General features: G+C 38.5%; 1 protein-coding gene across 1 annotated transcript in view; it reads left to right on the forward strand.

Moving 5' to 3' along the window:
• The window catches only part of DDX60 (DExD/H-box helicase 60), an 84,667-nt gene extending 80,694 nt beyond the window's left edge, over positions 1-3,973 (forward strand). The window contains exons 36-38 of the mRNA XM_067745420.1: positions 20-171; positions 1,330-1,392; positions 3,244-3,973. Coding sequence (XP_067601521.1) covers positions 20-171; positions 1,330-1,392; positions 3,244-3,349 — 321 coding nt within the window. The 3' untranslated portion in view covers positions 3,350-3,973. The remainder of the gene's footprint in view (positions 1-19; positions 172-1,329; positions 1,393-3,243) is intronic.
• The last annotated feature ends 10,583 nt before the right edge of the window (positions 3,974-14,556 follow it).

A 14,556-nucleotide genomic window follows, 5' to 3' on the forward strand; every position in this document is an offset into this window, starting at 1 on the left:
GAGAGCTCTATTTCTTCAGGTCACTCTGCGCACCATTGGCATTGATAGCACTCGGGCTCCTGTGCTGTGGCCACAGGAATTTGATCACCAAGGAAGAAGAATGCAGCTCAATGCTTATGCGCTCGATTTCTATAAACACGGTTCCTTGACAGGATTGGTCCAGGACAACAGGTGTGTTTTATCTGTTTCCGTCTCCGTCTCCCTCCCCAGCCATCCCCAGCATCCCTGTCATCCCCAGCATCCCCATCTCTACCTCTACCTTTCTCTATCCTTTTCACCTCTACCTCTCTCTCTCTGTCATTTCCACCTCTGCCTCTACCTCTAGTTCTATTTCTATATCCGTCTTCATCTGCATCTTTACATCTAATAAATGAATGTAATGAATATTAGGCAGACACCTTCTTATAATTTCAAGTATAGGTTAATCATGCGAAACATACTGAAATTTTTTCTTACAGACTAAGGGCAAGAGAAAATACATTTGGTGGTATTGTTGTTCGTGTTTGACCAGCAAAATCTTGAGACTTAGGCTGACTCACTTGACATAAAGATTTACACTACAGTTACCAATATTTGCACATGTTCACAGATGTTTTTTATTTAGTACTATTTATTGATTATCATATATTTAAAAATGGATAACAATAACAAATAATGCCATGCTCTGCATCGTCTGACAGAAGTATATGAAAAGAATATAATTCACACATCTGAGGACTGAGACTATGACAGTTGTTTTAACTCCTTGGCAGGGAAACCATTTTCCAAAACAGTGTGCAGAGATTTACTGGGAATGGAGAAATTGGCCCAGTCACTGAGCACATGGACGTGTGTGTGGGCGTGTTGGGGGAGGAGAATTCTGTCACACCATCGGGAATTCAATGTGCATTTTAAATACATTTTGAACAATCTTTAGTGAATTCAAGTATTTAAAACTTCTGACCCTCTTGAGAAACACTGATCATTTTTGACAGTAGGACTCATTATTGTGAATAAAGTAGTTGTGATACCAGTGAGTAATTCACTTGGTTCTTCTCTTTGACTCTCTGGCCCCATCCACGCTCCTGATCGTGACTTTGTGACTTGGGTTTCTCCTAGAAGGTCAGCCTCCCATGTTCACTGATTATCTCTGGTTGTGAACTTGTGACTGGAGTTCATAATTGTCATTCTCACAGATTAAATCATCTGGGAGTCTTTGGTAGGAATGATTTTAGTAAATACATCTTGACAGACAAAAGTAATCCATTAATGACCAATCCAACATTTCAATATGAAATAAATTCTTTAATGTTTTTATACCATTAATTTTCAAAATGTTGTTTTGTTTAGGATAAATGAAGGAGCTGCTTATCAGTTATTGAAAGATTTTTCCCTCACCATTAAATCTATCAGGTATGTTATACATTTTAAATAGTGATTTCATATTTTCTAATGATTTAATGGTAATTTGAAAAATGTTGAGCTCATACTTAAAGGTGCCCCTGAGCCTCTTAGGTGCGAAGCATTTCAACTCCCCAGAGACTTTGCAGACCTTCTCCTCAACTGTTGCATTGTTTGTATAATAGAACTAATTCCAAAATCCATGAACTTTCACCTAGACCAGAGCCTCAGCCCAGGCACTTTAGACCAACAGGCAGCAGTATCCCAAAGCTTCAAGAATCCCTAGACCCTCATGTTCTCAGTTTCCACAACCAAGGTTTCCATTTTAGTTAATGATATGTAAAAACATAGGCGGGAGGATGAGATCTGGGGACTGAGAACAAAAACCAGTGAGTTAGATGGTATGCGTCTCATTATATCTCTTGAATATTGTTCAGGAGAAATGTCCAGGAGTCACAATTGTGAGTCTGTAACTAGGAGGAAATTCAGTATTGTGGGTACAGAGCTGGTCATTCTTTGCGGTAGGTCAATGAAAACACCAGGGGAAAACTGGATCTCCAGTGGAATCAAGGCAGGTACAGGTTACAAAAGGCTGATGAAAGGTCAGGTCCTGACTGTTCCCATTCCTTGATGAGCCCAGCTGCACTGTCCATTCTTGGATTTCCTCTCTCCATTCTCGTCACCTGTGTATCAGTTCCTTATTGCTGCTGTAACAAATGACCACAAACATAGTGTTTAAACCAACACATCTTTAGTGTCTTACAGTTCTGGAGGTCAGAGGTTCAAAATGGGTCTCACTGGGCTGAAATCAAGGTGTTGTCAAGGCTGCATTCCTTTCTGGAGCCTCTGGGACAATCTATTTGATTGTCCTTTCCAGCTTATAGATGCTTTGATTTTGGCCCCTTCTGTCTTCAAAGCCAGCATTGGGAGGCAGATTCTTACATCAGGTCACTCTGACATTCACTCTCTCCTGCCCCCTGTCTTCCACTTAGAATGACCTTTGTGACAACAGTGGGCCACCCAGATAATCCAGGTTAATTTCCCCACCTCAAGGTCAGCCAATTAGCAACTTCAATTCCATTTACAGCCTTAATTCTCCTTTGCCATGTAACCTAAGGATTTATAAATTTCTAGGGATTAGGACATGGATATCTTTGTGGGCCATTATTTTGTTTATCACACCCTGTTTTCTTAATTTTCTCATACATTTAGGTAAAGGGAGGATTGTTTTGCTTTTTGTAGAGGTAGTTGCCTGTGGATTTAAGTATATACTGAAAAAAAAGAACCCCCACAAAATGACTCCGTAAAAAAAAATGTGGGGAAAAAGAAGGAGATTTGTGTTGCTATTATTGAAGGGAGGAGGGATCTGGTTACATGGGACTTGGTGGCCATTAAAATCCTCTTGGGAGCTTCCCTGGTGGCGCAGTGGTTGAGAGTCCACCTGCCGATGCAGGGGACACGGGTTCGCGCCCCGGTCCGGGAAGATCCCACATGCCGCGGAGTGGCTGGGCCCATGAGCCATGGCCGCTGAGCCTGCGCGTCCGGAGCCTGTGCTCTGCAACGGGAGAGGCCACAGCAGTGAGAGGCCCGTGTACTGCAAAAAAACAACAACAACAAAAATCCTCTTGGTAAAATACAGGGAGGGGAGCTGCATGGTGATTGTCTTGATTGATTGATTCGTTGACAAGATTTATTTTGTTTTTTAGATAAATATGTTCCTTATGATTCTTTTCCTCAGTTTGTTCACATTTCATCATCTAGTGGGATTTACTTAGTTCTACCTCCCTGGGGAAAGCCCTTCTTATGATACCGACTCTCAGTAGAATGGGTGAGTTTTATGTGTATCTATATTTCCATTTACAGTGTTTCTTTGCGTGAACTATGTGAAAATGAAGAGGACAACGTGGTCTTAGCATTTGAACAACTGAGTGAAACCTTTAATGAAAAATTTAAGAACATTCGAAAATGAAGTCTATCCAAACTAATTAAAAGATTGCCTTGGGCATTTTAAAAGTCCTATTTTATGATTCTCATGCTTTTTGTTGGGAATACATATATGATGAAGTAGAAAGGGAAGCAGTTTGGAGTCAGGGTTCTGATCAAACTTGCCCTGCTCTCCTGTGAGCATCCTTGGATGAATCACTTAGTATCTCTAAACCTTGGCTTCTTTGTATCATTTAGTAACAATGGTTATGTCTCAGCTAGTCTGTAGATTGATTGAGAAATGCAAGGATTTTATATGAGATTGAAGAACAATGTTTGCTCTGTGAGGCCTAAACAAATATTACATTCTCAACAATTTTCTCCTCAATGTTATAATTTGTAAAAAGTCTATTAAGGCTAGAATAAATGATTACAGTATCCTGACATTGCAATATATTCTCTCTATTTAATTTAAATGTGATTCCATGACTTAGATATGGCTGTTGGAAGAGTACCTTTTAGTGCACTTAAACTACTTTTTATAAAACATGATGGGAGTTTGGTATAAATTCCATGGTGCTTTAAATAAAACATACCTGATGATTTGGCTTGATTTTAATTCTACATAAGTAACTGAAAAACCACGAACAAATAAAATGGGTTTAATCTATTTGCCGTTGGTCTCTTTGTGTTAAATTCACACGTCTTTCCATCCTCTTGCATACACATTTGCATTTTATAGAACATAGTTCATATATAGTCACTTTCCTGCCCCAGCCTAACCTCAGATTATCATTCTAGAACCTATTTTAGACCCTAAACTTGAACAGAGCATTTTTTCCTCAGGGCAAGGTCTGCTGTCTCCTACTATCAAGACGTCTTGCTGAAAGATGATCCATTGTATGGCATTATTTATACACAGATTACATCGGCTTAGAAAACCCCTGTGGTTCATTTTGTCTGGAGATAGAAGAATACTCTTTTCCCTGGAACTGTCCCATCCTTGCATGTGCCGTGTTAAGGGTCCCTCCTTTCTTTGGTGAAACCGATTTTCATTATTGTAAAACATACAATACAACAATGTCTGAACACCCAGACATTTAGAAACCAAAGCAGTGTTTTTACTGCCCCTTAATCTCTACCAAACAGAATCCAACAACAGTGAAAGGATCACACACCATGATTGAGTGGGATTTATCCCAGGAATACAAGCGTTCTTCAATATATGCAAATCAATCAGTGTGATACACCATATAAACAAATTAAGGAATAAAAGCCATATGATCATCTCAATAGATGCAAAAAAAAAACTTTTGACAAAATACAACACCCATTTATTATGAAAACTCTCCAGAAAATGGGCATAGAGGGAACCTACCTCAACATAATAAAGACCAGATATGACAAACCCACAGCAAACATCATTCTCAATGGAGAAAAACTGAAAGCATTTCCACTAAGATCAGGAACAAGACACGGATGTCCACTCTCGCCACTCTTAATTCAATATAGTTTTGCAAGTTCTAACCACGGCAATCAGAGAAGAAAAAGGAATAAAAGGAATACAAATTGGAAGAGAAGAAGTAAAACTACCACTGTTTGCAGATGACATGATACTGTACATAGAAAATCGTAAAGATGCCACCAGAAAACTACTAGAACTAATCAATGAATTTGATAATCTTGTAGGATACAAAATTGATGCACAGAAATCTTTGGCATTCCTATACACTAACAGTGAAAATTCAGAATGAGAAATTAAGGAAACAATCCCATTTACCACCACAACAAAAAGAATAAAATACCTAGGAATAAACCTACCTAAGGAGGCAAAAGACTCAGGAAACTATAAAACACTGATGAAAGAAATCAAAGATGACATAAACAGATGGAGAAATATACCATGTTCTTGGTTTGGAAGAATCAATATTGTGAAAATGACTGTACTACCCAAAGCAAATCTACAGATTCAGTGCAATCCCTATCAAACTACCAATGGCATTCTTCACAGAATGAGAGCAAAAAATTTTACAATTTGTATGGAAACACGAAAGACCCTGAATACCCAAAGCAATCTTGAGAAAGAAAAATGGAGCTGGAAGAATCAGACTCCCCACCTTCAAACTGTACTACAAAGCTACAGTAATGAAGACAGTATGGTACCAACGCAAAAGCAAATATAGATCAATGGTACAAGGTAGAAAGCCCAGAGATAAACCCACACACCTGTGGTCACCTAATTTATGACAACAAAGGCAAAAACATACAACGGAGAAAAGACAGCCTCTTCAATAAGTGGTGCTGGGAAAATTAGACAGCTACATGTAAAAGAATGAAATTATAACACTACCTAACACCATACACAAAACTAAACTCAAAATGGATTAAAAACCTAAGACTGGACACTCTAAAACTCTTAGAGGAAAACACACTTTGACATAAAGCACAGCAAGATCTTTTTTGACCCACCTCCTAGAATAATGAAAATAAAAACAGAAATAAACAAATGGGACCAAGTTAAACTTAAAAGCTTTCACACAGCAAAGGAAACCATAAACAAGACAAAAAGACTATCCTCAGAATGGGAGAAAATATTTGCAAATGAAGCATCGGACAAAGGGTTAATCTGCAAAATATACAAACAGCTCATGGAGCTCAATATCAAAAATACAACCCAATTAAAAAATAGGCAAAAGACCGAAGTAGACATTTCTCCAGAGAAGACATACAGATGGCCAAGAGGCACATGAAAAGATGCTCAACATCACTAATTAGAGAAATGCAAATCAAAACTACAAGGAGGTATCACCTCACATTCGTCAGAATGGCCATCATCAAAAAAATCTACAAACAATAAATGCTACAGAAGGTCTGGAGAAAAGGGAACCCTTTTATACTGTTGGTGGGAATGTAAATTGATGCAGCCACTATGGAGAACAGTATGGAGGTTCCTTAAAAAACTAAAAATAGAATTACCATATGATCCAGCAATCCCATACTGGGCATATATCATGAGAATCATAATTCTAAAAGACACATGCACATTGTAAATGTTCATTGCAGCACTATTTACAATAGCCAGCATATGGAAACAACCTAAATGTCCAACAATAGATGAATGGGTAAAGAAGATGTAGTACATATATACAATGGAATATTACTCAGCCATAAAAAGGAATGAAATAGGGTTATTTGTAGAGATGTGGATAGACCTTACAGTCTGTCATGCAGAGTGAAGTAAGCCAGAAAGAGAAAGACAAATATTGTATATTAATGCATATATGTGGAACCTAGAAAAATGGTACAGATGAACCTATTTGTAGGGCAGGAATAGAGACGTATATGTAGAGAACGGACATGTGGACACGGAGGTAAGGGGAGGATGGGATGAATTGGGAGATTAGGTTTGACATAAATACACTACCATGTGTAAAATAGGTAGCCAGTAGGAACCTGCAGTATAGCACAGGGAGTTCAGCTCGGTTCTCTGATGACATAGGTGAGGATGGGAGGGAAGTCCAGGAGGGAGGGGATATAGGTATACATATAGCTGATTCACTTCATTGTACCACAGAAAGTAACACAACATTGTAAAGCAATTATATTCCAATAAAAAAGCAAAACAAAACTAAAACAATGGTACACAGTATTAATATATTGTTACATGGGTTTCCACCCCTTATTTGTAGTTTTGAAAGTCTGATGGAGACATGAAGATTTTTTCCATATGACTGAGCCAATCTAACTTCCTAATTTTTAGGAGGAGAATAAAATTATTTCTTGTAACGTGGTATTCTCTTGCAAGAAGGAGTTACACCTAACCTCTTCCAGGTGGGTCTAATGGGCAGCTTCCTTTTTGATTTTTAGCAACAACCTTAAAGAGTAACTTGGAACAACTTATGAAGAATGAATTTACATAGGAACTCCGAAAACAAAATGCTTTATGTTCCATTTGTTGTACTGATGTGAAATTTTTCTGAGAAACGTGTATAAAGACCTTGGTGAGATTACTGGAAAATCATCATTCCCACCATAATTTATTCCCATCTTCTTCCCAAGAGAGGGAAAATCATATTTGCAATGGGCCTATAAAGGGTTTTCTGGAAGAGCCATTTATCAAAAATTTTTATTTTGAGAAAATTGTAGATGTTTATGGTATTATAAGAAATAATAAACCTATGCGTGTATGGTCAACTAATTTACAACAGAGGAGGCAAGAATATGCAACATGGAAGGACAGTCTCTTCAATGAATGGTGCTTGGAAAACTGGACCACTATCCTGCACTACACATAAAAATTAAAATGGATTAAAGACTTGAACATAAATCCTGAAACCATAAAACTCCTTGAAGAAAACATTGGGGTAAGCTCCTTGACACAGGTTTTGGTAATGATATGTTGAATCTGACATTAAAAGCAAAAGCAACGAAAGGAAAATCAACAAGGGGGATTATGTCAAACTAAAAAGCTTCTGCACAGCAAAGGCAGCCATCAACAATTAAAAGGCAACTTACTGAATGGGAGTAAATATTTGCAGATCATATATCTGATAAGAGGTTAATATCAAAAATATGTAAAGAACTCACACAAAAACCCCCAAGTACTTGACTGAAAAATGGGCAGAGGGTCTGAATAGACATTTTCACAAAGAAGACAGACAAACAGCCAAAAAACACATGAAAGCATGCTTAACATCCCTAATCATCAGGGAAATCTGAATCAAAACCTCAGTGAGATATCATCTCACACCTGTCAGAATGGCCATCATCAAAAAGACGAGATAAGAAATATTGGTGAGAATGTGGAGAAAAGGGAACCCTTATGCACTGTTGTTAGTGGGATTGGAAATTGGTGCTGCCACTGTGGAAAACAGTACGAAGATTCCTCAGAAAATTAAAATTACAGCTACCATATGATCCAGCAATCCCACTTGTGAGTGTTTATCTGAAAGACATGGAAATGCTAACTCAAAGATGTATGCACCCCCATCTTCAATGAAGCATTATTGACGATAGCCAAGACATAGAAACAACTAGTGTACATTGATGGCTGAATAGATTAAAAATTATATATATATATATACATTATATATATGTATAAATATGTATATATATAAAATCAGCCAAAAAAAAAGAGTGAAACCTTGCCATCTATGACAACATAGATGGACCTTGAGGGCATTATGCTAAGTGACCTAAATCAGACAGAGAAAGACAAAGACTGTATGATCTCTTATGTGGAATCTAATAAAACAAAAAAACTGAACTCATAGATGTAGAGAAGAGATTGGTAGTTGTCAGAGGTGGGAGGTGAGGAGTGAGCAAAACAGGTGAAGGGGGTCCAAAGAACAAACTTGCAGTTATAAAATAAGTCATGTGGTGTAATGTATGGCATGGTGAATCTAGGTAATAATACTGTATTGTCTACAGTTGTCCCATCGCATCTGTGGAGGACTGGTTCCAGGACCCTCTGCAGATACCAAAATCCTCGATGCTCAAGTCCCATAGTGGGTCCTTTGTATCCACAGACTCTGCGTCTGCAGATTCAGCCACGTGTGGATAGTAATCATGGCACACGATCCATGGTTGGTTGAACCTGTGGACACAGCGATGAGAATTCAGAGGGCCGACTCTGTATTTACTGAAAAAAAATCTAAGTATAAGTGGACCTGTGCAGTTCAAACCCGTGTTGTTCAAGGATCAACTGTATTTGAAAGTTGCTGAGAGTTAATCTGAAAAGTTTCTATCACCAAAACAATGTGTAATGATGTTTGGTGATGGATGTTACCTAGACAATGCGGTGACCATTTCACAATATATACAAGTATTGAATCATTATGTTGTGTACCTGAAGCTAACATAATGTTATATGTAAATTATGTATCAAATACAAATGATAATAAAACAAATTAATACAGGGTGATCCCATATAGACTTGGCCCAGTTTCCTAAATGGTAGATGCTTGCATCGGTATAGTATCAGAACCAGGTACGGCTCTGATTGGTACAGTATCAGAACCAGGAAATTGATACAAATATAATCCATTATTCTTATTTCATCAGTTTTACGTGCATGCATTTGTGTGTGAGCATCTGGTTCTGTGCAGTGTTACTGCATGTGTAGGTTTGTGCATCCACTACCACAGGCAGGATACAGAACAGTCCATCCCCACAAAGAACCCTCCTCCTGCCCCTTTATAACTACAGCCAGCTCCCCACTGTAACCCCCTTCCCCCTCTCCCCTTCCCACCCAACATCACATCCCTCCCACTGCTACCCACCTTCCCGTCCCTAACCTCTGCCAACCACTAATTACTCTCTATTTCTGTCCTGTTGTCATTTCAAGCCCCATATAAATAGAATCATACAGTATGGAACCTTTGAGATTGGCCTTTTCTCATGCAGCGTAATTCGCTTGAGACAGATCCAAGTTGCTGCATGTTATCCGTATTGTGCTATTTCTTATTGCCGAGTACGGTTCCACAGTCTGGATGTACCACAGTTGGTTAACCCCATTCAACCCATTAAAGGACACTGGCTTGGTTCCAGTTCTGGGCTCTTGGAAATAAAGCTGCTATTAATGTTCATGCTTCCTCTGTTTCTTGTTCTTCTGTTTCTCTTTTCTTGCCTTCCCGTGAATTCCCTGAAAATTTTTGGATTCCCTGTTGATTTATTTACAGTGTTTTTGAGTACGTCACTTTGTACAGTTTTCTTAGTGGTGGCAACGTGCATCTGTAACTGGTCACAGTCTGCTGGTACGGAGATCTTACCACCTTACTGCTACGTAGTTCCCTTTACCCTTCCCGCTTTTAAAATATAATTGTATATAAGTATTCTTTCGACGTACATTGAGCATCACATCAGATGACATTAACATTTTTACTTCAACCATCAAATATGAGTTAAGCAGCCCATGAGAAGAATATTCTATGATAGTTTTCTCTCTTTTACCCATTTTGATTTTTTTTCTTTTCTGAAGGCTCAAGCTTCCTTTTGTAATCCTTTCCTTTCTGTTAGAGAACTTCCTTTACCCATTCTTGGAGGGTAGGTTTGCTAGTGACGAATTCTGGTCATTTTCCTTGAATGGACAGTTTTTACTTCCTCTTCAATCCTAGAGAATATTTTCACTGGTTATAAAATTTATTTGACAGGTTTTAAAAATTTTCAGTTCTTGAAAAACATTGGGCCACTTCTGGCCAGCACGGCTTCAGATGAGAAATCCACAGGCACTTGAGTTGGTGTGCGCTGTGGGTTATGTGGTGTTTCTCTCTGTCTGCTTTCAGGATTTTTTCTTTGTCTTTAGTTTTCACAAATTTAGTTAAGATGTTTTCGTTGTATGGTCTTTATTTGGGGTTTATTTAGCTTTTTTACTCTGTAGGTTCATGTCTTTTCCTAAATTTGGGAAGTTTTCAGCCATTATTTCTTTAAAAAATTTTTTAATTGAAGCATAGTTGATTTACAATGTTGTGTTAATTTCTGCTGTACAGCAAAGTGATTCAGTTATACATGTACATACATTCTTTTTCATATTCTTTTCTATTATGCTTTATCACAGGATACTGAATATCGTTCCCTGTGCTCTACAGTAGGACCTTGTTGCTTATCCATCCTATGTGTAATAATTTGCATCTGCTAATCCCACACTCCCACTCCATCCCTCCCCCACCCTCTCCCCCTTGGCAACCACAAGTCTGTTCTCTATGTCTGTGAGTCCGTTTCTGTTTCATAGAGAAGTTCATTTGTGTTGTATTTTAGATTCCACATATGTGATATCATTCGTCTTTCTCTTTCTGACTTATTTCACTTAGTATGATAATCTCTAGGTCCATCCCTGTTGCTGCAAATGGCGTTATTTCATTCTTTTTCGTGGCTGAGTAATATTCCATTGTATATATGTACCACATCTTTATGCATTTATCCGTTGATGGACATTTAGGTTTTTTCCATGTCTTGGCTATTGTGAATAGTGCTGCTGTAAACATAAGGGTGCATGTATCTTTTTGAATTAGAATTTTGTCTGGATATAGGCCCAGGAGTGGGATTGTGGATCATATGTCACCATTATTTCTTTAAATATCTTTTCAGCCCCACTCTTTTTCCCTCTCCTTCTGAGACTCCAATGGTGTGAGTGTTAGCTTTTCTGTGTAGTGTCACAGGTCCCTGACACTCTTCATTTTCTTTTCAGTCCACTTTCTCTTATTCAAATTGGTGAAGGCTATTGACCTGTCCTCAGGTTCACACACACACACACACACACACACACTCCCTTGCAGTGTACCTTGCAGCTCCCACAGGTCTTCTATTTTCCTTAAGCTTTATAGTCTCCATTTCATTCCACAACAAGCCCTAAACGTAGTGTGGCAGTTTCTTTGATGGAAAAATATTGGAAGCAGTGAAGACTAAGGAGAGAAGCCAGACTTGATGACGGTGGCAACTTGTGACTCAGAAGCTACGAGGAGAAAACATATGAAGTATTTATTATAGGAATCTAGCAAAATACAGAACGATGCCAGCTAAATATATCGTTTGTTAAACTGACTTTTATTTCAACGTCAGTGTTCACTAAATGCACATCCGACTTGCACAAAACCAGCCAGGGCCAGGGAGTGAGCATGCATTCCTTCCTAGGGTACGAAGCAGCTATGTAGAGCTGTATCAAGAGGGCAGGTCTGCATTCTTTGGTTTCCAGGTTTCTAAGCTACGATAAAGGCTTGTTATCAACTCAGCCTCACAGGGATGTGTGGTGCAAGCACGATCGATCGATCAAGTACGAAGTTAGAGTAGGGTTCATCTTGGCATACCCATGTAAGTAACAAGAGCTAATTTGGTTTTACATCAACTATGTTGATTAGACAGCACTTTTCCTAATAAGCACTCAACCTACTAGGGACTTTTACCATGTGTGATATCCATAGAGATGATAGAGTGAGCCTTCGTTCGATAGGAAGACATAAAACAGGATCAAGAAAGGCTATTAAGAGAAGCAAAAGCTGGCTTTCAGAAAACTCCCGGGCTATGGAAGCCTTGCCCACCTGCCAGGAGACTTCCTGAACAGGGCAGAAATTATGAAATCATAGCAGTCAGTTGAAGAAGTGAAGCTTTCTCTTGTCCCAGTTATGGATTCACGTGAAAAATACAAAATCTAACTTTTCCCAACACGTCCAAACATTTCATTCTTTTAATAAAAATTCAAGACAGAGCAGCCCCGTGTCTCCTAGGTCTTTCTTCTTGGCAACAGCAAGCCCTGGCCGTATCTCAAAAGCAAGAATAGGGACGTTGAGACGTGAGGGATGACACGGCAGTGGATTCTCTGGGTTTCCTCATGCCTCCCATACGTCCAAGCAGCGTGAGGGGGGCCTCATCGCCGCTGTGCTTCCCCACTGTGTCATCAGGGCATCCAGCCTCCCCCAACCTGGCATCAGTGGGCATGAACAAGGCAGTCTGAGGTGGAGCTAATCAGAGCTCTGCTTTTATCTCCTTCCTCTACAGTCTGGCATCAAACTTTCTTTGGAGCCATATTGTCTACACTTTGTCAACACATTATATCTTCCATGATCTGGCCGAACTAAACGAGTTCACAGAAGGTCCTCCAGTATACGGTCTGTATTTTCCTCTTTTTAAGACCAAATATTTAGCTCTGAGTTTCCCTCCTCTTTATCTATATCTTAGCCATGCTTTAAAGCCCACGTCAAATAGCACTTCTCTGTGTAGCATCCCACCAGATGATCTTTTCCTTTTATGGACCTATTAGGAAGGGGAAGAAACAAAAGTACGTCTTGCAATACTGTTTTCCATAGTGTCTGCACTGATTTACTTTCCCACAGACAGTGTGTAACACCTCCCTCTTCTCCACATCTTTGCCAAGTTATTTCTTGTCTTTTTATGATAGCCATTCTGACAGGTGTGAGGTGATATCTCATTGTGGTTTTGATTTGCATTTCCCTGATGATTAGTGATGTTGAGCATCTTTTCATGTGTCTGTTGGCCATCTGTATGTCTTCTTTGGAAAAATGTCTATTCAGATCCTCTGTCCCCTTTTTAAATCAGATTGTTTGTTCTTTTAATTCTGTGTTGTATGAGTTTTTTTTTTTTATGTGTTTTGGGATGTACGTATTTTACGTATCCCTTATGGGATATATCATTTGCAAATACAGGCATACCTCTGAGCTATTGAAGGTTCAGTTCCAGACCAATGCAATAAAGTGAATATCAAAGTAAAGCAAGTCACATATTTTTTTGATTTCATAATGAGTAAAAAGTTATGTTTACACTATGCTGTAGTCTCTTAAGTTTGAAATAACATTATGTCTAAAATAGCAATGTAAATACCTCAGTTAAAAATACTTTATTGCTAAAAAAATTCTAGCCATGATCTGAGCCTTCAGTGAGTTATACTCTTTCTGCTGGTAGAAGAGTTAAAATATTTTGAGAATTAAGAAAATGTGACACAGAGTCATAAAATGAGCAAATGCAGGAAAAATGGCTATAGACTTGCTGGTTGCCACAAATTTGTAAAAAATGCAAGATCTTCAAAGTGCAACAAAGCAAAGTGCAATAAAACAGGGTCTACCTGTATCTTTTCCTATTCAGTAGGCTGGGTTTTCTGTCTTGTTGATGGTTTCCTTCACTGTGCAAAAGCTTGTAGTTTGATGAAGTCCCATTTGTTTACTTTTGCTTTTGTTTCCCTTGCCTGAGGAGAGAGACCCAAAGAAAATATTGCTAAGACTGATGTCAGAGAGTGTACTGCCTGTATTTTCTTCTAGGAGTTTTCTGGTTTCAAGTCTTACATTTAAGTCTTTAATCCATTTTGAATGTATTTTTGTATTTGGTGTGAGAAAGTAGTCCATTTTCATTCTTTTGCATGTAGCTGTCCAGTTTTCCCAACGCCATTTATTGAAGAGATTGACTTTGCCCCATTGCATATTCTTGGTTCGTTTGTCAAAGATTGACCATATGAGTACGGGTTTATTTCTGGGCTCTCCATTCTGTGCCATTGATCTATGTGTATACTTTTGCACCTGTAGCATACAGTTTTGGTTACTATAACTTTGTAGTATAGTTTGAAATCAGGGATCATGACCAAGCGAAGCTTAACTTTCCTTTATTTAGATTGTTTTGGCTATTTGGGGTCTTCTGTGGTTCCATACAAATTTTAGAATTGTCTTTTGTAGTTCTGTGAAAAATGCCTTTGACATTTTTTTGTTTTGTTTTGTAGATTGAATCTCTAGATTACTTTCAATAGCATGGACATGT

This window comes from Pseudorca crassidens, chromosome 7, assembly GCF_039906515.1.
Source record: "Pseudorca crassidens isolate mPseCra1 chromosome 7, mPseCra1.hap1, whole genome shotgun sequence".
Classification (NCBI taxonomy): domain Eukaryota; kingdom Metazoa; phylum Chordata; class Mammalia; order Artiodactyla; family Delphinidae; genus Pseudorca; species Pseudorca crassidens.